This window comes from Hemitrygon akajei, chromosome 5 (genome assembly GCF_048418815.1).
Source record: "Hemitrygon akajei chromosome 5, sHemAka1.3, whole genome shotgun sequence".
NCBI lineage: Eukaryota > Metazoa > Chordata > Chondrichthyes > Myliobatiformes > Dasyatidae > Hemitrygon > Hemitrygon akajei.
In genome coordinates this window covers 144,724,600-144,748,127 of record NC_133128.1, presented here as the reverse complement: position 1 = coordinate 144,748,127, position 23,528 = coordinate 144,724,600, and the positions used below count along the sequence as shown (strand labels likewise).

Here is a 23,528-nt window from a genome sequence, read left to right as displayed (position 1 = left end):
TCAAGGTCGCTGCACAGGTTGATAGGGTAGTTAAGAAGGCCTATGGGATGCTAGTCTTCACTAACAGGGGGATTGAATTCAAGAGTACAAAGGTCATGTTGCAACTCTACAAATCTCTGGTGAGACCGCACTTACAGTATTGTGTTCAATTCTGGTCACCTCATTATAGGAAGGATATGGAAGCTATGGAGAGTGTGCAGAGGAGATTTACCAGGATGTTGCCTGGTTTGTAGAACAAGTAATATGAAGCAAGGTTAGCAGAGCTGGGTCTTTTCTCTTTGGAGCATAGAAGAATGAGAGGGGACTTGATAGAGGTCTACAAGATTATGAGAGGCATAGATAGGGTGGATAGTCAGTACCTGTTTCCCAGGGCACCAATAGCAAACACCAGAGGGCATATGTACAAAATTAAGGGAGGGAAGTTTAGGGAAGACATCAGGGGTAAGTTTTTTTTTTTTTTACACAGAGGGTTGTGAGTGCCTGGAATGACTTGCCAAGGATGGTGGTGGAGGCTAAAACATTAGGGGCATTTAAGAGCCTCTTGGACAGGCACATGGATGAAAGAAAAATGGAGGGTTATGGGGTAGTGTGGGTTTAGAATTTTTTAAGGATTATATGGGTCAGCACAACATGGAGGGCTGAAGGGCCTGTACTGTGCTGTAGTGTTCTATGGTTAATATCTTCATACTCCCCCTTCTACTCCCACATAAAACTTTGGGTCACCACACAGCCCCATGCAATTGCAAAAGCAGGAAATACAAGTTTTGGACTTCTCCTTGATCATCAATACTGCCCTGTTCCAAAACAACCCTCTCTAAGGAGCACCTACGCATATGGGGTTACATGGCTTCTGCTTCCAGGAGAGAGGTGTTGGTATTTGAAGTGCGTCACCACAATGGTGTCTTTTCAGAAGCTAGCTCAGTCAGAAAGCTTACAATCTCAGCTGAACTGTGATTCATGATGTTAAACTCCCCTAAACTAATGATTAAACATTACTCTGCCAAGAGCACTGAGAGATCCAAAGCAAATGAGATTTATAAACCATTAACACAGGAATATGGTTGATGGTAGACCTCTGTGGATCAGGTGTTTCCATTGATTGCTTTCAAATGCAAAATTAAGAATTCTAACTCAGTTTACCCATTAACTTAAATGGAAGTGGAGCTGGTGATTATTTTTCAATATCTGAGTGAAACCCTGTGCAAAGCAGAACAAATAATCTGGCCAATGGAATGATATCAGTCACTAATTCCACAATCTCCAGGAGTTCCTGCACCTTACTTGGCCAACTGGGCAAAATATTTGGGGACACTGATTCCATGTTAGGCTTTATATTGTATACTTTGCTCTAAATGTGGTTTGCACTGTAATTATACAAGTGATAATGGGAAGAACAACTGATCACCCAGGAATTTAGCTAAAGATAGGAACAGGTAGAATAAAGAGGAATAGAGGAAGAATTATAAAGCCATTGAATCATTGAGTTATGGTATGTACAATAGAAACAGGTCACTCAGCCTGTAGTACCATGAACAAAGTTACCAGATAGACACGGAAGCTAGTGGACACAGAAGTGTTTTCTTCATCAATATGAAACACTCTTGGAGGAAGAAGTCTATTCCTGACATTTTATATGCTAAAGATCAAAGGTAGCAGCAGGACAAGTCTATAGCTACAATGCTTCCTGCGAATTACATCTGATTTTCACACAACTTCTTCACACCCACACTCCAGACACCCAAAATGAATGTTAATCAACATTATCTGGTTTTCAATCAACTGGAGTCCACAGCTCCAGGAAACTATTGTTCAGGGCTGCATTTTATATTTAATCTGCAATCTGAAGAATGGCTACTATTGAACTTAATTATTTGTTATTTACCCTAACTCCAAAATATGCCCTAACACAGCCCCCTCTGTCAATCATGAGGAAATCTGCAGATGCTGATCTTACTATCTTTTCCTTCAGTTAGTCCTGACGAAGGGTCTCGGTCCAAAATGTCGACAGTGCTTCTTCCTATAGATGCTGCCTGGCCTGCTGTATTCCACCAGCACTTTGTGTGTGTTGCCACTCTGTCTATGTTGACCATCATGCCTATCTATACTAATCACACTTGACTATATTAATTTCATATCCCTCTATGATCTGCTCATTCATGTGCCATTTTAGATACCTCTTAAATGTTGTTACTGTTTCTGCCTTCACCACCTCTCAGATACCAGTCATCATTTTTGTGAAAAATGTATGTCTTCTGATCCCCTTTAAACTTCCTCTTCCCATATAACCATAAGACAAAGCAGCAGAATTAGGATATTTGGCCCACCAAGTCTGCTCCACTATACCATCATGTCTGATTTATTATCCTTCTCAACCTCATTCTTCTGGCTTCTCCCCAAAACTTCTGACATCCTTGCTGCTTAAGAACTTAAAACTCATGTCTTTTAGTTTTAGACATCCCAACTTTGGGGAAACAGACACTAGGGAGGAATAAAGATGCAATAAAAATCAGGATTACATCGAGAACACGGTATGCAAAATAAAATCTGGAATATTGTATGCAGATCACATCTGAAATATTGTATGCAAATAAATTGTAATGTTTTATACAGATCACACCTGGAATACTGTAAGCAGATTTGGACTCCTTCTGTAAAGAAGAATATATTTGTGTTATAGGACCTCCCTCTACATGGACAGCATTGTTGGTTTCTTATCCCTCATACAATCAGAGTTTCACCCTGAGTAACATGTAATTCAGGACCCTATGATCTATGGGCTGCACCAGGGACACAGATCAAGACAAACATCAACTGATATTGGAAGGTCATCAGTCTGATGAAGGACATACTTCAGTCTGCCCAAAGCTTAATGATTTTCCAGGGGACTGAGACATCCATACATGAAGGCTGCCAGATAGTAATCTCCGGGCTGCAAGAGTGCATGCTAAAGCTCAGTACAACTGCTGCAAAGGTTCTGTGGGAAAGGACCACACTCCAGGGTCTTTTTGTCTTTGAGGGGCTTGGTCCTGCATAATAGTCTACCCAGCATTTCACTGATGCATTGTCTAAGGACAAAACAGATATTGACACAACATAAGAAAATATATGGAACTGGCAGTTGATTATGTATTGATTGCAGTTAGTGCAGAGAATGAAATTCTAAAAAATAAATTAAGATGGGGGAAAGCAGGGAAGTTTCACAATATTCATTCCTTGGATGGCAAGCTTGGAGTCTGAGGAGCGGTTATGCCTACACACTTTGGAGCTTAGAAGAAAGGAAGGAATCATTGTGAACCCTATAGGTCTCAACAGGTTAGATACAGAGTTAATATTTGGACCACCTCAAGTGTGCAGAACTGGAGGTCACAGTTTCAGAATAAGTTTTGGCCATGCAGGACCAAGATGAGAAGAAATTTCATCACCTGAGTAGTGAATCATTGAAATTTTCCATGATCTTACTCCAAGGGTTTAGAGTTATCAGGTAATGATGTCGTCTTCCGAGGAATGAAACCTCATCTCACCCGGTTTCCCACCAAATCTAAACATGATGACGATACCGGGAGGAAGCTCTGCCCATAATTAGAACCCACCTTTCATCTGGTTCCGGTCTCCACGGTCAGCGAGCTGAGCAAACACGAGTCAGTGTTTAAATGTGGTGGGGGTGCAGGATATAAAGACCAAAGGTAGCGTGGTGAAGGCAATCGAAAGAGAGAGAAGCATTTCCTTCACTGAGAGACCAGCCGGCTGATCCCACACGAGGCAGAATGAAATCCTACCCGCTCGCCCTCGTTGCTGTACAGATCCTCCACTGCTTGGGTAGGTACTGGGGAACTGCACCTCAGAGAGCGAAATGCGAGAAGAGTTCACTGAAGTTTATTGGAATGTCTTGTACGACTTTCATTTTCTCTCTCCCTCTCTCTGCAGGAATGCCAAACACTAAGGAAGCTCTGAGAGCCTCAGTTATAAAGCTGAATGAAATCTCCGAGATCACCAACCTCTGTGGTATCACCAGGAGAGGCGTGGCAAATGTAAGTGTGTCCCGGAACATGCAGGCTTATTCATTGATTTCAATAACGTTTAAGTATTTTATCAGACGTCAGTGGTTAAAATTGAGCTGAATCTCAAATCAAGCATGCTTGTGATTGGGTGATGATCGGCTCAGGAATGTGAATTCCAAATCAACCTATGACTTAGAACATCTGAATAGCAGAAAAAAACGCAGATGAGTTTTGAAAATATAAGCAAATTTGCGATTAATGGTTTATTTTCCCTTGAATTATTTCCGAATTCTATTAGCTGTTGTTTCTTTATTTTCTTTCATAGTTAAAGGTTCCGATGCATTGACCATCTCTGCAATGGTTACAGGAACCTTTCATTTGCTTTGATAATTTAAATATTTTGATGATCTCGGTGTCCCACTGGAATCACTGGAAACTAAAGATTTGTCTTGATCTCATTTTTACCTGTCCAAAGTATGAATACTTCTATCACAATGCAATGACGCCTTGTATTTTTTTTAACCAGACTTATCGCACAGGCAAGTTGTCGTACAATGTGGATCTGACGTTCTCCGTCAAAGAAACAGTTTGCTCCAAAAATTCCGGGCTGGAATTCGATTATCCCAGCTGTCGATTCCGTCCCGAATCTACGGCTGTAAGTCCTGAGCTGTTTTGCTACTCCCTTGTGTAAAGAGTTAGAATACTTTGTGTCAGCTCATAGTGATGAAAAATAAGAAATTTGATCTTCTTTTCACAGGAGAATGGTGTTTGCAAAAGCCATGTGGAATTTTTTGCCGATAAGGTAGCTGACATTGAAGTGGAGTGTGACGGCCTGAAGACAGTTGACAGCGAGAGTGACTCAACAGAATCAAGTGAAACCAGTATTGAGGTAACTTCAGTTACTGTATTTAATTCAGGGCAATGGAATTTCTAACATATGAGATTGCTTATTGAATGTTTCTTAGTCTACTTTGTTAATCACCTAAAATTTATATTTTAACACAGGACAAAACCAAATCAAAAGAGAAGTCAGTGGAGGAAACATCAAAGGTGAGTATTAATTCATAATTATTTGAATGATTTTCTTTTTCTTTTCAAACCTTTATTATTATTATTCAAAAATAACACAGGTACATCAAAGTAATAACACTTAAACAATGCCTCAAAAAAAAATTATCTTAAGGATTGAAATTTTTGTGAATAAAAAAACCCCCACTAAGCAAGAAAAGTGCAAAAAAAAATATTTTCTTTCTGTAAATGTATGGATTCAACTGGTGAAATAACAGTCTATTTAGATGGGGATTCTGATTATCTGCTTCTGTGGAGGGTTTCCAACTGTTATTAAAAGACTATTGAATGTGCCCCAACGAGGCGACTGTTTCCTCCCTCTCTTAAGATTCTAGTGAACTGAACATCAATAGTAGGCTAGTTCTGAGGTAGCTCTATTGTAACCGGCAATAGATAATAATCACCAGTCCTCCCAGATTTTTAAACACTGCAACTCAATTCGTGTAACTGTTGCTATTATTAGTTTATCAATTGATACACAACCCTACCAGAAGAGTGCTGCAGGAATTATTGCCAGATAGCAGAAGGAGAGGTAGGATAGCTAGAGGGCTAGGTGGGTTAGCTCTTTTCTGCAATACTGTGTGATTGAAAAACAAATATAACCTGTCAAAATTAGCAATAACTTGTAATTTATTAATTAAATATTTTGCATAGTGCTGAATTTAAGTTAATTTACAAAGTGCCTAAGGCCATACATTGTCTGATATGTTGTTATTAATATTTTCTTACAGGCCAGTACCGAATCAAAAGAAGTATCACAGGAAAATACTTCAAGTGTGAGTATAAACTGGGACTTTATCTAATAATATTCCTATTAAGCAGGATTGACAGTGATAGTTAAGTCCTGAATCCAATCGTGTTGAAATAGACTAGATTGTAGTGTTGGGTTCAGAGGAAGAGGGTTCTGATGCTTGACTCCTGTGGAGCACTTACACCATTTGATAAAAGATAGTTTGAATTGAAGTCAAATGCAAAACATGAGTTTATTCAGCACTGCTGATAAAATAAGCCAGCCAAATGCATGACATTCTGGTTCTAGGTGATGTCATTTTACAATTAGCATTTACCAGCCTGTGTGTCTGTCAGAGTTTTGCAGTAAATTGCAAAACCCGAATGTGTCCATGCTCTAAACACAAACACAATTATAGAGGGTCACTCTTGTTCACTGAGTTAAACATCAAAAAATATTTTCTCATCCAGATGGAAAAGTCAAAGGAGGCATCAGTGGAAGAATTAGCAGATGTAAGTAAAACTGTTGATTTTCAAAAATTAACAATAAACGTGTAAGTTCCTTAATTCAACTATATTAGAACACATTGTATGGGAAGAATTCATTTTAAAAGATTACAGTGCTTAATTTGTGTGTATTTTCCCATATCTTTTCAAGAGATCATGTACTAAGTAAATTAATCTGGAATTTGATGAGATGGACAAGGTCATGACTGGTTTAGAGGAGGATAAATAGAGGCAAACAAAGGCTCAGGGATCAAAGAACACAGATACCAAGTTTTTTGTAAAAAATAAGGAAGCGATATGCAAAATAAAGCTTTTTTAAACCAAGTGTGTTTGATCTGTCACTGCATGGGGATGGGGAGAATAGACCCAGCTGGAGTTTTCATAACGGAATTACGTAGACACTTCCACGGCTTCAGTAGAAGTATAGGAAAATAGGCGTGAATGGCTTGCCTTGCAAGATGCAGGCACTGGCTCGGTGGTTGCCGCCTTTTCCCATAATAACATAACTTTGAGTCTTTGCTAAAGAGTGCGACAGCGTGGAACATTCCCAGAATCAACATTTGAGGCAACTAAGACAGATGCATTCATTAGGATGATCAAGAAACATTAAAGAGAATAAAGAACAGAAGCATTCGTTCATAGAGTTAGAATTTGTGAGGTTCCTGTGTGAAATCCACACAATTAGAACCTGTTGGATCAAAGGGCCACTGTGTGAGTCCCATTGAATAAAACCCCATTCTTGCCTATTATTACTGTAACAAGTAATCCCACAGGCCCAGCATATGAGGCCTCTATTGATTTTCATTGCAATCTTTTCCGCTTGAACTTTGACCCATTAAAACTCGTCTTAGAAATGCCTAGTTGTAGGGTTTAAGTTTAAACACTTACGTATATTAAAAGTAACATTTAAGTTATTGCTAAGTATGTCATTGAGCTCAGTGCTAAAATGTTAAATGCTCATGTTTAATGCAGGTGAAAAGCAAGTCAAAAGAAACATCTCTTGAAGAGCCTTCAGATGTAAGTATAACCAAAATATTCATCAACCGAAATAAATTTGAAGCTTGGATATTGTTTATTAGGTTTTTAAGGCAGTCCTTTGTTTTTCAGTCAATCAAACATTTTCCCAAGAGCAGTATGATGTGGACATCAGTTATGCCATGGAAGTAATCTGATTTTTGACAGAGGTTTTTAACTGACCCTTTGTGTAGTTGATGTGTTAGATCTTTTTAGAAATAAAGGGAACTTAATTTCCACAATATCATGACATGGGTAATCCTTGTGCTGGTCTGGTTGGAGATAGCCAATACAACAGAGAATCAGAATCAGGTTTAGTATCACATGCATCTGTCATGAAATTTGTTGTTTTGTACATTGCATACATAATAATAAAAATAATTTAAATTGCCATAAGATGTATATTTTAAATTAAATAAATGTTGGAAAAGGAAGCAAAAAAAATTAGTGAGGTAGCATACATGGGTTTATTGTCCATTGGGAAATCTGATGGTAGAGGGGAAGAAGCTGCTCCTAAAATGTTGAATATGTGTTTTTAGGCTTCTGTACCTCCTTGATGGTGGTAATGAAATGAGGGTGTGTTCTGGGTAATGAGAGTCCTTAATGCTGGATGCTGCCTTTTTGAGGCATTGCCTTTTGAAGTTGTCCTCATTGCTGGGGACTCTAGTGCCTATGGTGGATGTGCTAGCTGACTTTACAGATTTCTGCAGCTTTTTTTCAATCCTGTGCAATGGCCTCTGCATGCTAAATGGTGATGCAACTAGTTAGAATGTTATCCACGATTCATCTGGAGAAATTTGTGAAACTCTTGAAAGATTACAATGTTTGTCAGTATACCTGAGGATAGGATTTACTGTTTACTGCAGAACGTGACAGGCTTAGTGAAGGATGTCCACTCAAAACTGAACCTCAGTACCGAAATTTTAAGTCTTACTACTACTTTACATTTGATATAATTTAAAATTTCATTTGCAAATGTTTCTAAAAGTCCAGATTACTTACAATGCTAAAGATGTCAATATGAATATTTTATTACAGATGAGAAGCAAGTCAACTGAATTGTCTCATGAAGAGTCTTCCAATGTAAGTGTTAGCTGGGATTTTGCATCAGATACATTTCCTTGATTCGAATTGACATTGATAAAGAAACACTGAACTTAGACTGAACTCAGTCCATCTGAAAATAACAATGTGTTCATTCTATCCATTTCAGGAACAGGATGAAAATTCGAGAGCACGACACTGACCATGAATGACTAAACTCAGGGAGAACACAGGAAGACCTCATTTATATTTAATGTTTTATTAGTTGTGGCTCATATATAAGATGGAGATTTGCAATTGTTGATTGTACATTTTAGTGTAAACTGGAAGATTTGTTTGTAAATGTTCTGTTTGTTGCTGTATATTGTTGTATCTTATTGTGTGGATCAAATTAAAAAAGTAAAGAGAACAATGATTTTTTTATTCAAAATATTGTAACAACGGTAAGAGATCAGTTGGGAGCTGAAAGAAACATTGGACAAAGGTTCCCTCAGTCTGCAGTGGACAGGAGCCATTGAATTGAGTCTTCACTGCTTCCTAATGCTGAGAGTCATTGTGGACTAACACAGCCCTGACCTGCCTCTTATCCCCTGCAAAATGCTGTGTTAATTGTAGTCTGAAAGTGAATAATAAATCTTGTCTGGTGATCTCTTAATATTCGAAGGTTTAGTGATTAAGGGGAAGTATTGAGGGAAAGGTTAAGGAGGGGTTTGGGAACAAAAATATCACAATGTTTACTATTCCTTGCATTTCCCCACTCAAAATAACAGTCACTGGAAGCTTCAGTGAGAAGTTCATTTAGTAGGGACAATTACCTTTCAATGGCTCCTTTACTAAAGATTCCAGGGTGGTGAACATCAGAAAAACAGAGAATGCTGGAAACAGTGGAAAGAGAAACAGATTAATACAGTAGAATGGGAAGGTAAGACAATAAATCCGATTCAAATTCGGGATAGCATGTGGCTGGGCTTGTCAAGGTGATTCCAGTATTTGTGGAATATAATTTATATGTGAAAGAAAACAAAGGATCATGTTAAAGCCATATCAGTGTTCAGATTTTTTTTGCACAATGGTGCTGCTTTCTGCAGTGCTATTCCATTACCTTTTCAGGTGGGTTTGTACTGGGAAAGGTCTCCAAATGTTGAAGATGGCAATCTCACAGAAGGAAAATTTCAGATCAGAGGGGCAGCTTCAGAATTCTTCCAGCTTCTTGTGCTTCCTTACCAAAATAGACGGGTGCCTGTTCCTGCCAGCACTCACACTCGAGGAGCAGTAAGGCAGCTGCAATCTAACACATGGGCTCCTTCAAAGCTGCACACATGCTGATGTGCAGGTCTAGATTCCCTTTCTTTGGAAGAATGTACTTGTACGTTTCGTCAGATTGATTACCTATAAAGGTTTTCTCCTATAAAGCGAGATTAATTTGGACTAAGTCTAATCTGTTGAGCTCAGGTGATCTCATACTAAACACACATAATGTTTCCCTGGTTGAGTGTCCAGAATCAGGGGTCAGAGACTCAGTATAAGGCCACAGCCGTTCAGGACAAAGTTCAGCAGAAAATCTTCAGCAAGCAGAAGGTGAAGTCTCTACTCAAGGCTGATGTGGTGTAGAGGCTCAGTAACTCAAAATATTCAAGACAAGAATTAGTAATTTTGTATTAGATATTAACTGAATACAGATATCCTCCACTTTACAAAGGTAGAGAGTTCCAGTGAAACCTTTCTTAAACTGAAATGGCATAAAGCGAAGAACCATTAATTTATATGGGAAAATTTTTTGTAAAAGCAAAAATCCTCTTTGTAATGCAAAAACAGGTTACAAATGTAGGTCTTTTGTAAAAGCGAAGTGGTGTGAAGCGAACATTTTTAAAGTGGGAGCACCTGAATTTGAGTCAAAAGAGGAGCCAGTTCAAGGAGATGGTGTTGAGGAATAGATCAGAAATTATCTGAGTGAAAGGCAAAAACTTCTACTCCTGCTTCTTGGGTTTAAGTATTTTAATGTTTTTCATCTCAAATAGCACAGTCACCTTCCAGCTAATGGAATTATTCTTTCTCCAGAACGATGCACAAAATGCTGGAGAAACTCAGCTGATCAGGCAGCATCTGTGGAGGGGAATAGATGGTCATGTTATGGTCCCTTCTGGCAATCCCCCACCTGGTTATTTACCTCAGGAATTGGGCCTCAATTACCTCATTTAGTATCCAAATAAATCCCAGGTTCCACTAACTACACACTCCTGCTTTCCATCAGAAAATGCAGGATAAAAACCCTGTGATCACAACAAGGAGCTGCTAGTTTGTTGGTTGACTCTGGTGTGAGTAACCTAGTTTTGTGGTTCTTAGGACTGTCAGTTCTAAGTCTAGCATCACTCCTGGATACTGATTCCATGCTCGCTATGTCAAGAACGCCTCCTGACTCTGCCTCCGTGCTCGTGTTCTGCTCATGGGTTTGTCTGCCGCCTCGCTTGTAACAGGTCAACATTTTTGGATGAAACCCTTCATCAGGACTGGAAAGTAAGGGGGAAGAAGCCAGTGTGGAAGTGGGGGAGGGGAAGGTGATAGGTGAGGGGGATCAAGTGAGCAGCTGTAAAATGATAGGTGGAAAAGATAAAGGGCTGACGAAGGATGAATCAGATAGGAGTGGAGAGTGGATCATGAGAGAAAGGGAAGGAGGGACACCAGAGTGAGGTGATGGGCAGATGAGAGGGGAGCCAGAATGGAGAATTGAAAATATGAGAAGGGGAATGGGGAGAAATTATTGTAAGCTAGAAAAACAATGTTCATGCCATTAAGTCCAGATGGAATAAGGCTGGGTAGTCTCTAACGTGGTGCCAAGTACCAAGTCAAGTGCAGTGTGAGTTGCTTCTCCTACCTGGGAGTGGCCTCATTGTGGCAATAGACCAACTTGAGGCCATGGATGAACAAGTAAGAATGGGAAGCAGCATTAGAATGGGGTGGCCACCAGTAAATTGTGCTTTTTGTGGTGGATAGAGTGAAGGTGCTCAGTGAAGTGGTCCCCCAATCTAGGCTGTACCTCACTCTCCTCAGGAGCTTCCAGATTGGCACAGTAAGAGGCAAGCCACCAGCTGAGGACCTCTGTTTCATCACCTATGTTCTTGCCTCACCCCAGCCACAGCTTGCTGGTATCTGACCACTTGACTCCATGGGCAAGTGTTCAGCAGTCTTTCTTTATGAACAACTAATTCATTATTGTTTCTTTGTTTAGTAGTTGCTCTGAATTTACAGAAATTTTTATGTAGCCAATAAAGAGGTTATTTAGCTTTTGGAGAAATAGGTGTTGTAGTCCAGATCTATCATACAACACAAAACAGGCCTTTGGCCCAACTCATCCATGTTGGCCAAGGTGCTTTTCTGAGCTAGGCCCACTTGTTTGCTTTTTGCCCATATCCCTCTAAACACTTCATATCTATGACCCTCTTCAAATGTCTTTAAAAAGTGCAATTGTACCTGCGTCTAGCACTTCCTCTGGCCGTTCTTACCATATACCCACCACCTCCTGTGTGAGTAACCTGATTCTCATGTCACCTTTAAATCTTTCCCCCTCTCAGCTTAAACCAGTCTTGGATTCCCCACCAATCCATCTTATCTATAACCTCTCTTGAGTTTATAAGCTTTCATAATGTCATCCCTCAACCTCATTCATTCCTGGGAAACATTTCCAGTTTATCTTTGGTGAGATGTTTACTATTTCACTTGTGAATGAATCAGTGATTGCCATTCAGTCGTTCTAATCGTGTGGCCAAGAGATGTGAATAATTCAACACATTGACCATGGTACTCTGCGGCATGAACTGCAAATGCCCTAATTTGGGATAAACTCACAATCTCTGGGAATTTATTGAATTGCTTTACTGTCCCCACAGTGTGATTTTTGCTTCTTCATATACAGTCCAAAGTTCAAATTCTGAAAGTTTAGTATTTTACTTTGTTCAATCCTCATTTCAACAACAGCAACTCCAGTATTTTGTGCTAGTTACTCAAGATTTCCAGCATCTAAAGAATCCTAAGTGTTTATAGCTTGCATTTATTTTTCACCTTTAATCCATCCCAACATGTTCCTTGGAACATTACCCAGGAAAGTGTGTCAGCAAGCCTTTGATCCAGACTAGTTTGAATGAAGTCTCTTAATAAAAGAGGGAAGAGCTGGAGAGTCAGAGCTTCATTGAGTTATGGTGCCTGGGTAGCTGAGAGAGTTACTGCTGATTGTGATCCAGATTGAGGTGTTCAGGACATCAACTTCCTATCCATGGACACTGTCTACACTTCTCACTGACTTGGTAAAGCAGCCAACATAATCATAGACCATACCCGCCCCGGACATTCTCTCTTCTCCACTCTACACTCATCGAGCAGAAGATGCAAAGGTCTGAAAACACATATCATCAAGCTCGAGCACCTTCTATCTCCCTGTTTTAAGACTGTTGTAATGATCCCCCAGTATAAGGTCGACGCTGGAGCTCACACTACCTTATCATGATATGCCTCCACTGTATTTTCTCTGTAGCTGGAAAATTTTATTCCGGATTCTGCTATTTTTTTCCCTTGTATTACCTAAATGCAGTGTGTAAAGAAATGACCTATATGGATTAGCATTCAAAACAAAGATTTTCTACTGTATATGACAACGATAAACTGATTTACCAGTTGCTTAATACTTTCATTGACACGGCAGAATTTGCTTTCTGTTCTGGGACAAATTGATGTTAATTTTGAAATAGTTACTAATTGGGAAGAAATTGAGGTAGACCTGTGGAAATTGTGGAAGCACTGAATTTGATGGATGTCTGATGGCAGTATGGTTTGCAAAGTGTCTTCTTTCAGATACTGAAGTACCGTAGGTTCTGTAGGTACAATGTACCATGAGTCTGAGGGACATGCATCCTGAGTTACCATCCGCAAAGAAACGCTGCTGACTGCCTGAGGGATGCACTGGAGCTCAGGACAGCTAATTCAAAGCCTCTGAGGAGCATGTAGGCTCCTTCCGCTGTCACGCATGGAGGGGCTGAGTCAGAGAGAGAAATATTGAAATGCTGCATCATCCGGGGATTCACATGAGTGGCTAAAATGTTACTGTTTTAAACAAGAACATTAAATGCTGCTGAATGTATTGACAGTGAATGCAAATGTTTTGCACTGTGTTTATTCTTTCATATTTTTATTGTGAAGAAAATGTTGGATTTGACCATTTATTTGCCATTTTCTTTGCAGTTTAACTATTAATAGCTGCTTTTATTTTAAGTAGGCTTTATATACAAACAGATTAAGTTAAGATAAAACTTTATTTATCCAGAAGGAAATTATTGTTGCAAAGTTGCTCAGTCAAAAATATATACTTTAAAATAAAAAGTGTAAGAATTGGGGTATGAAAAAGAATACAGTGTGCATTAAAAAACAATAGTGCAAAATACAGATGTGCAATGGAACCATTTACTTATATATTTAAGGAGGAGGAATTGTAGAGTCTTATAGCTACAGGGAGAAAGGATCTCCTGTGATGTTCAGTGAGTCTTTAATATGTCTGGTGGTTATACGAAGTATAATTCTGGAAGCTTCTTTGTTCTGCATTAAGTGATTAAGTGCTTTCTCCTTGGTGAATTTTACTGTAGTATTGTATAAGTATTCTCCAATTGGTTTATTATCTATAGATCTGAATGAAATTTTACTTATCTCGACTGGTATAAAATAGCTGAACACAAAGCATCACAATTTTAATTTTATTAATTGTCTTGAATCTTAACATTGGCTGTTACTGTCTGTTCTGATTTCTTCTGCCCTATCAACTCTCAATAAAACAATCACGAAACAATAAGCTTTGCGTCTTGTTCCTGACTTCTAAAAGAACCTTGGATTAAAACATCAGATACCATGAAAACACAAAATGCTGGCAGAACTCAGCAGGCCAGACAGCATCTATGGGAGGAGTTTGGGAGAACCCTTGAGGGTTTCGGCCCGAAACGTCGTCACTACCTCCTCCCATAGATGCTGTCTGGCCTGCTGAGTTCTGCCAGCATTTTGTGTTTTTATTTATTTCCAGCATCTGCAGATTCACTCGAGATACCATGAAAAGTTTATTTCTGAAGTATAAAAGAAGATTTGTTGATTCGGTCTGAGCTCAGAGCAAGAGCTGAGATCACAAGAGATAAGAAATGAGTTCTGTCAGCAAGAGGGCCTCACTAGCTTGAGTAAACATGTAGTTGTTTTGGAAAATTCTGTTACCTCCCCTATCCATAATCAGTTTTCGCTCAGTCATGTACTTGAAAGCCTGCAGTCTCATTTCTTTCCTGCACTGTGATGAAATATCCATTACCGACATCACAAATGACTTTCTTTGTGATATTGACCATGGCCAACCATTAACTTTCATTTGCTAACTCGGCCTCCTCATTAACACCACAGATGAACCTGGCACCACTAATAGTTCAACCTAGTAACTCTCTGTGTAAAATAAAAAAATGTTGTCACATCACTTGGTTCTTTTGCCATTCACCTGATGCTTGACATCTTTGCTAATGGGAACACTTTGCCTCTATCCTTCACGATTTTCAGAACTTCTACCAGATCCCCTCCAGTTGTGAGTGAAGCAGTATTCTTTAAAGGTTCATCATAATTTCTTCATTCTTGGTCTCCATACCTCTTACTTATAAAGGCCAGGATCCTCTGATCTTTGACTACTTTCTCAACCTGTCCTGCTACTATGAGAACTAAGCATATATACCGTCTCTCTCTTTATGCCTTTTAGAATAATGCCGATTAGTTTATAATGCTTCTTCCCATTCTCCATCCTGATATACTAGCATTTTTTAACATTAGATTTCATTGGCCACCCATCCACTTACAGTTCGTCGAGGCTTATTACAATTCTCCTTACACTGCGCCTCTCCATGTAATATCGAGTCCTTTATGGCCTGCACCTACCATACGAGTGTCTTGGAGGCACACGAGCAGGTGGATGTAGGGCTGATGTTACCTGTGACCTGGATCTCTACTTCCAGGGATCATGGTTTCTAAGTAAGAGATCAGCTATTCAGGACTGAGATGAGAAGATGTACCTTCACCTAGAGAGGAATGAAGTCAGAGCTGAGATGAGTCCTTTACCCAGAGGGGAATGAAGTTTTGGAATTATCTATCCAAGGAAACTGTGGAGCTTAGGCTACATTAAAGACCAATATTTTTAGATACTGGTAGAATCATGGGATATGGGGAGAATGCAGGCAAGTGTTGATGCGCTAGATCTGCCATGGTCTTGTATAATGGGATGAACTCAAGGGGCTTAATGGCCTACATCTGCTTCTATTTCCTAAGATCTTGTATTCATATAGATGGTTTAACAGATTTCAACACAGCTTGCTTTTGAATTATTAAAGCTTACCCAAACATTTCTTGTTTCTAATGTACATTCAAAGCATGACTATTAATTGTGGCAATCCCCTGTGATTTTGTTGTTTTTGCCTTAACCTTTGGAATAACTCCTGATCACTTCTGTGTCAAAAGTTCAAAGGTTCATTTATTAGCAAACCATGCAACTCTGAAATTTGTCTTCTCCAGATAGCCATGAAACAAAGAAAGACTGTGAAAATTGTTTAGAGGGAAACATCAAACCTTACAAAATAGAACCCCATCCCAATCATCAGCCCCCAGCCCCCACCCTTTGCTGTGAAATAGATCCTTGTCTTCCAAAAGGGACATCATCCCGTTTGATGCTTTGAAGGGAAATTCTGTGTATTTGGAAAAACCGATGAAAGGATTTCCCTCCATGCAGTGAACTGGTTGTTTATATGTACAGAGGTTCTTGACAACAGAATTCCAATGGAAGTTGTTACAATTCTGTCTTGTGGACTGTGAGACAACAGGGTTCAGGGAAAATCAATGATGTCATTATTTTTACCTGAACCCTGTTGTCTGATAGTCCACAAGGCATACAATAGTAACAACTTGGATTTAAGCCTGGTCTGATTACTTTATTTATTTTCTTGGGTTAGTATAAATTCTCTGTTTGAGTCCATGTGGAAATAGCTCTTGCATTCCTCCCAGCTAGTTTTCAAAAATACACTTCAATGTCCTGTGGGTTCCTTGAGATTTCTTGGAATTTGAAGTTTGATCAATTTATATTCACAAAGCGAAGCATGGTACTGTAGCAGTTACCACATTGGTTTACAGTGCTAGCTGTAATATTGGTGTTTGTTCCTTGCCACTGTTTGTAAAGAGTATGTACATTCTCTCCATGACCACATGAGTTTCCTTCAAGTGGTCAGGTTTCCTCCCACATTCTGAAGATGTACAGTTAGGGTTAGTAAGTTGTGGGCGTACTATGTTACTGGCTGGCTGCCCAGCACAATCTTCACTTTCCCTCCTTCTCTCCTTTCAGTTAGTCCTGATGAAGGGTCTCGTCCCGAAACGTCGACAGTGCTTCTCCCTATAGATGCTGCCTGGCCTGCTGTGTTCCACCAGCATTTTGTGTGTGTTGTTTGAATTTCCAGCATCTGCAGATTTCCTCGTGTTTGTACAATCTTCACTTATTTGATTTGACACAAAGGATGCATTTCACTCTCAGTTTTGATATCCATGAGACAAATAAAACTAATCTTTCCTTCTTGGAAATTCCATAAGCCATAGGAGGCTATTCAGCCCTTTGACTTTATGCTGTCCCTTGGAAGAATCCTATCAGTTTACCCCCCCCCCCCCCCATTATTTCCTGGTAATCTGTTCTCTCTCACATACTCATTGATTCCACCCTGCTCCCAATCCCCTCTCATCCACCTAAACTAGGGAAACTAGGGGCAACTTACAATGACAGTTAACCTACCAAATGTCATATCTATGTCTTTGAGATGAGGGGGGGAAACTGGAGAACCTAGGCAAAGGGGAGACAATGTGTAAATTCCACTTGGATAGCACCCAATGTCAGGATCAAGCATAGAATATATAAATTGGGACATTTTGCCATAACTTTACACTGGCCAGGCCACACATTGTGTGCAGTTTGTGCAGCTCTGATTGTCACGTTATAGGAAGGATGTGGGTGCACTGGAGACAGTGCAGGGGACACTCACCTGAATGTTGCCTGGATTGGAGAACTTAAAGTATGTGAAGAGATTGGCTACGATGGGCTTGTTTCCCCTGGTGTGAAGGAAGCTGAAGAGTGGCCTTATAGAAGTTTATCAAATTATGAGAGTTAAAGATAGGGCAGAGCCATTGCAGTCATTTCAAAAACAAGAAGGCATAGGTTTAAGGAGTTTTAAAGGGGATCTGTGAGGAAAATTTACTTTTAAATAGGAAGTGTCTGCTATTAGTAAGACCCCACTTGGAGAACTGTATTCAGTTCAGGTCACCTGAGTACAGGAAGGATGTGGATGCTATAGAGAAAGTGAAGAGGAGATTTACAAGGATGTTGCCTGGATTGGAGAGCATGCCTTATGAGAATAGATTGAGTGAACTTGACCTTTTCTCCCTGGAGCGACGGAGGATGTGACCTGATAGAGGTGTATAAGATGATGAGATCATTGATCATGTGGATAATCAGAGGCTTTTTTCTTCCCAGTGCTGAAATGACTAATGAGGGGGGCACAGTTTTAAAGTGCTTGGAAGTAGGTACAAGGGGAAGGTTAGAGGTACGTTTTTCACACAGAGAGTGGTGGGTGCACCGAATGCACTGCAGCGAAGATGGTAGAGGCGGATACAACAGGGTCTTTTGAGAGACTCTTAGAAGGTACATGGACCTTAGCAAAATAGAGGGTTATGTGGTAGGGAAGTTCTAGACGGTTTCTAGAGTAGTTTACATGGTCGACGCAACATTGTGGGTTGAAGACCTGTAATGTGCTGTAGATTTCTATGTTCTATGTTCTATGCTTTCAGAGGGGATGGTGGACAGGGGAATCTTCAAATTGATAGGGTCATAAGAAGGCATGAAGTGTGTTGCCCTTTGATTCCCCTGTTCTTCCAGACTGTGAAGAATCCTGCCATTCACCTTGTATTTTGCCTTCATCTTTGACCTTCCAAAGTGTCCAGATTGAACTGCATCTGTCACTTCTCAGCCCAGCTCCACATCTTATCAATGGCCTGTTGTGAACTATGACTTGACCTCCACTGCCGCCTGTGGCAACAAATTCCATAGATTCACCACTCTCTGGCTAAAAAAAATTTTTCACATCTCTGTTCTGAATGGGCACCCTGCAATCCTCAAGTCATGTCCTCTCGTACTAGACTCCCCCACCATGGGAAACAACTTTGCCACATCCACTCTGTCCATACCTTTCAACTTTCGAAATTTTCTATGAGGTCCCCCCTCATTCTTCTAAACTCCAAGGAGTACAGTCCAAGAGCGGTCAAACGTTCCTCATATGTTAACCCTCTCATTCCCAGAATCATTCTAGTGAATCTTCTCTGAACCCTCTCCAATGTCAGCATCCTTAGGAGGCAGTGATCATAACATGATTGAGCTCACTGTGAAATTTGAGAAAGAGAAGCTGAAATCCGCTGTGTCGGTATTTCAGTGGAGTAAAGGAAATTACAATGGCATGAGAGAGGAACTGGCCAAGGTTGACTGGAAACGGACACTAGCGGGAAGGACGGCAGAGCAGCAGTGGCTGGAGTTTATGCGAGAAGTGAGGAAGGTGCAAGACAGATATATTCCAAAGAAGAAGAAATTTTCGAATGGAAAAAGGATGCAACCGTGGCTGACAAGAGAAGTCAAAGCCAAAGTAAAAGCAAAGCAGAGGGCATACAAGGAAGCAAAAATTAGTGGGAAGACAGAGGATTGGGAAGATTTTAAAAGCTTACAAAAAGCAACCAAGAAGGTAATTAAGAGGGAAAAGATGAACTATGAAAGGAAGCTAGCAAATAATATCAAAGAGGATACTAAAAGCTTTTTCAAGTATATAAAGAGTAAAAGACGGGTGAGAGTAGATATAGGACCGATAGAAAATGATGCTGGAGAAATTGTAATGGGAGATTAGGAGATGGCAGAGGAACTGAACAAGTATTTTGCATCAGTCTTCACTGAGGAAGACATCAGAAATATACTGGACATTCAAGGGTGTCAGGGAAGAGAAATATGCGCAGTCACAATTACGACAGAGGAAGTACTCAGGAAGCTGAGTAGTTTAAGGGCAGATAAATCTCCTGGACCAGATAGAATGCACTCTCGTGTTCTGAAGGAAGTAGCAGTGAAGATTGCGGAGGCATTAGCAATGATCTTTCAAAAGTCAATAGATTCTGACCTGGTTCCAGAGGACTGGAAGATTGCAAATGTCACTCTGCTATTTAAGAAGGGGGCAAGGAAGCAAAAAGGAAATTATAGACCTGTTAGCTTGACATTGGTGGTTGGGAAGTTGTTGGAGTCGGTTGTCAAGGATGAGGTTACGGAGTACCTGGAGGCATATGACAAGATAGGCAGAACTCAGCATGGTTTCCTTAAAGGAAAATCCTGCCTGACAAACCTAGTGCAATTTTCTGAGGAAATTACAAGTAGGCTAGACAAGGGAGATGCAGTGGATGTTGTGTATTTGGATTTTCAGAAGGCCTTTGACAAGGTGCCGCACATGAGGCTGCTAAACAAGATAAGAGCCCATGGAATTACGGGAAAGTTACATACGTGGATAGAGCGTTGGTTGATTGGCAGGAAACAGAGAGTGGGAATAAAGGGATCCCATTCTGGTTGGTTGCTGGTTACCAGTGGTGTTCCACAGGGGCCCTTGTTGGGGCCGCTTCTTTTTACGTTGTATATCAACGATTTGGTTTATGGAATAGATGGCTTTGTGGCTAAGTTTGCTGATGATACAAAGATAGGTGGAGGGGCCATGTAGTGCTGAGGAAACAGAGTCTTCAGAGAGACTTGGATAGATTGAGGGAACGGGCAAAGAAGTGGCAAATGAATTACAATGTCGGAAAGTGTACGGTCATGCACTTTGGTAGAAGAAATAAAAGGGCAGACTATTATTTAAATGGGGAGAGAATTCAAAGTTCTGCGGTGCAACGGGACTTGGGAGTCCTCGTGCAGGGTACCCTTAAGGTTAACCTCCAGGTTGAGTCGGTGGTGAAGAAGGTGAATGCAACGTTGGCATTCATTTCTAGAGGAATAGAGTATAGGAGCAGGGATGTAATGTTGAGGCTCTATAAGGAACTGGTAAGACCTCACTTGGAATACTGTATGCAGTTTTGGGCTCCTTATTTAAAAAAGGATGTGCTGACATTGGAAAGGGTTCAGAGAAGATTCACTAGAATGATTCCGGGAATGAGAGGGTTAACATATGAGGAGCGTTTGACCATTCTTGGACTGTACTCCTTGGAGTTTAGAAGAATGAGGGGGGACCTCATAGAAAATTTCGAAAGTTGAAAGGTATGGACAGAGTGGATGTGGCAAAGTTGTTTTCCATGGTGGGGGAGTCTAGTACGAGAGAACATGACTTGAGGATTGAAGGGCGCCCATTCAGAACAGAGATGCGAAAAAAAAATTTTAGCCAGAGAGTGGTGAATCTATGGAATTTGTTGCCACGGGCGGCAATGGAGGCCAAGTCTTTGGGTGTATTTAAGGCAGAGATTGATAGTTATCTGAGTAGTCAGGGCATCAAAGGTTATGGTGAGAAGGCGGGGGGAATGGGACTAAAGGGGAGATTGGATCAGCTCATGATGAAATGGCGGAGCAGACTCAATGGGCCGAACGGCCAACTTCTGCTCCTTTGTCTTATGGGCTTCTTCACTATTCACAACATCAGCAATCTTCATGTCATCTGCAAACTTACTAGCCTACTCTTCCACTTCATCAATTAAGCAAAAAACAAAAATAATTACAAAGAACAAGGGGTCCCATATCAAATTCCAATGGAATACCTCTAGTCCAGGTGTGTGTGTGTGTGTGTGTGTGTGTGTGTGTGTGTGTGTGTGTGTGTGTGTGTGTGTGTGTGTGTGTGTGTGTGTGTGTGTGTGTGTGTGTGTGTGTGTGTGTGTGTGTGTGTGTGTGTGTGTGTGTGTGCATGTACATCTGCGTATGTGATATATTTGTGCGCTCTTTAATCATAATTGAAAATGATGAGGGGGTAAGGCCAAAGCTCGGCCAAGTGCTCTGCATATTTATTTACGTACAGTTTAAATATACATTCTTGAGCCAAGGGAGGAGGTGAGAATCCACAGCAGGGTGTAAAGCTTCTAAAAGATTTGCCCTGAACTGCTCATTGACATAGTTCTCCAAACTATGCATCCTACCGCCTTTTTAAATATATAGTTTTATTTGCCACATGTACGTCAAAACACAGTGATATGTGTTGCTTGCATCAAAAACCAATACATTCTGAGGGTGTGCTGGAGGTAGCCCACTAGTTCTGCCATGTTTCTGGCACCGATATAGCTTGCCACAACTAACTAACCCTGGCCATGCTGGAACGTGCCACAGCTTACTAACCCTGGCCATGCTGGAACGTGCCACAACTAACTAACCCTGGCCATGTTGGAACGTGCCACAACTTACTAACCCTGGCCATGCTGGAACGTGCCACAACTTACTAACCCTGGCCATGCTGGAACCTGCCACAACTTACTAACCCTGGCCATGTTGGAACGTGCCACAACTTACTAACCCTGGCCATGCTGGAACGTGCCACAACTTACTAACCCTGGCCATGCTGGAACGTGCCACAACTTACTAACCCTGGCCATGCTGGAACGTGCCACAACTTACTAACCCTGGCCATGCTGGAACGTGAGAGGAAACTGGAGCACCCAGAAGTGATCAAGGGGAGAATCTACAGGCAATGGTGGGAATTGAACCATAATCGTAAAGTGATATTATCATTTTTTCTAACTCCAAAACATTAAGCTAATGGAAACCAAAAACAGAGCTGGGAATAACGTCTCTTAGTTTTGATTTTACTTTAAGCAAGGTGCGTACATTTGATGTGGTGGCATAATGACATACCGTGTGCCACTCACATATTTTGTACATATAAATAACTCATTTAAACAACAAAAAATGCTCAATAAGATAACATACCCAAAATATTACTCAAATGTTGCTCTCCCTCTCCATGCATCTGATGAACCCAAAGGAACGACAGAGAGGGATACAATTTGGCACCAGCAGTGTCACGGGCGTTGCCAGTCAGCATTTAACTGAACTTAGGGACTTCAGCTCCAGATCTTTCCCTTGGAGTTCACTCCCGATGCCTTCCCAATGAGTGGGTATAGCCACAAGGCAGCAGAAGTTTCAGATCAGAATTTTATTTCTCCTAGATGAGCTGCCATGCACGGCGGATGAGTTCCACCTGCCCGAAGTGACTAGTAACCTACTTTGCCCCTTCTCTGACAGTACAAGCAGTTCTGCTGGGCTTCATAGCTAAGCCACAAGTGAGGGTCAGGAGCTGGAGACATCCACAGCATACAAAATTTTAAATTACCCCATTCAGGCCTAAATATTTAATTGGTGTGGAGATTTCTTATTCTTGTGGGATGACACCTTTCCTGTAGAGGGTGTTGGGGGATCCTCTGGTTTGAAGGTGAAACTTGGGACTGTGAAAACAGTCTGAAGTTTTGGGGCTTCCTCAGTGGTGGTTGTAGGAACTGACTTTGAGACTGCAGGAAGTGGTTCTCACAGCACTGAATACCCTTCTCCTTTTCTTGGCTTTTCTCTCTGGATCTGATCCTTGCTTCTCTCACAGCCCCACTTTCTTTCTCTCTCTTTGTCCTACTCTAGATCCCTTTCTCAGTCGAGTTCCCATCCCTTATCCTTGGTTCGCTCATGATCCCTATCACGATCTTGCTCACAGTTCTGAACCTACTCGCTTTCTTTCTCACATTCCTTCTTTCTTTTACACCTTTCTCACTCACATTCTTTCTATCTCATCTCTCTTTTTCATCTTGTCTTTCTTTTTCTCACTTTCCTTCTTCTAGTTACTTGTGAGTACCTCTAAATTTACTAACTTCTTGAGAAATTAGGTCTCATTTATCCTCTTCTACTTCTATCGCACTTATATCATCTTCCTCTTCCTTTTCTTCTTTCTAGAATGTGCATCTAGATCTTTGGAACCGCTGTAATGGATGTCATTTTCACAGGGGTTATCTTTTCTCCAGTTTAAGTTCTTATTTGGATATCTGCAAGATTCAGTTTGGTATCAGTACAATTAGATCTAAACAAGATTCAGATGTGAGCAGATAAATGGC

At 40.7% G+C, this 23,528-nt stretch overlaps 1 protein-coding gene across 1 annotated transcript; it reads left to right on the top strand.

Annotated features, from left to right (window-relative positions):
* The first annotated feature begins 3,675 nt into the window (after positions 1 to 3,675).
* On the top strand, positions 3,676 to 8,773 carry LOC140728261 (secreted phosphoprotein 24-like). Its single transcript, XM_073046751.1, has 10 exons — positions 3,676 to 3,816; positions 3,925 to 4,028; positions 4,525 to 4,653; positions 4,756 to 4,887; positions 5,004 to 5,048; positions 5,798 to 5,842; positions 6,267 to 6,308; positions 7,275 to 7,319; positions 8,355 to 8,399; positions 8,530 to 8,773. Exons 1-10 carry the CDS (start codon positions 3,765 to 3,767, stop codon positions 8,560 to 8,562), a joined length of 672 nt encoding a protein of 223 aa, XP_072902852.1. The 5' UTR covers positions 3,676 to 3,764; the 3' UTR covers positions 8,563 to 8,773.
* Positions 8,774 to 23,528: the final 14,755 nt, after the last annotated feature.

Coding starts and splice junctions, on each gene's coding strand:
- LOC140728261 (XM_073046751.1), top strand. CDS start 3,765: ATGAAATCCTACCCGCTCGCCCTCGTTGCTGTACAGATCCTCCACTGC. Junction 6,309..7,274: donor CAGTGGAAGAATTAGCAGAT/GTAAGTAAAACT, acceptor TGTTTAATGCAG/GTGAAAAGCAAGTCAAAAGA. Junction 8,400..8,529: donor CTCATGAAGAGTCTTCCAAT/GTAAGTGTTAGC, acceptor TATCCATTTCAG/GAACAGGATGAAAATTCGAG.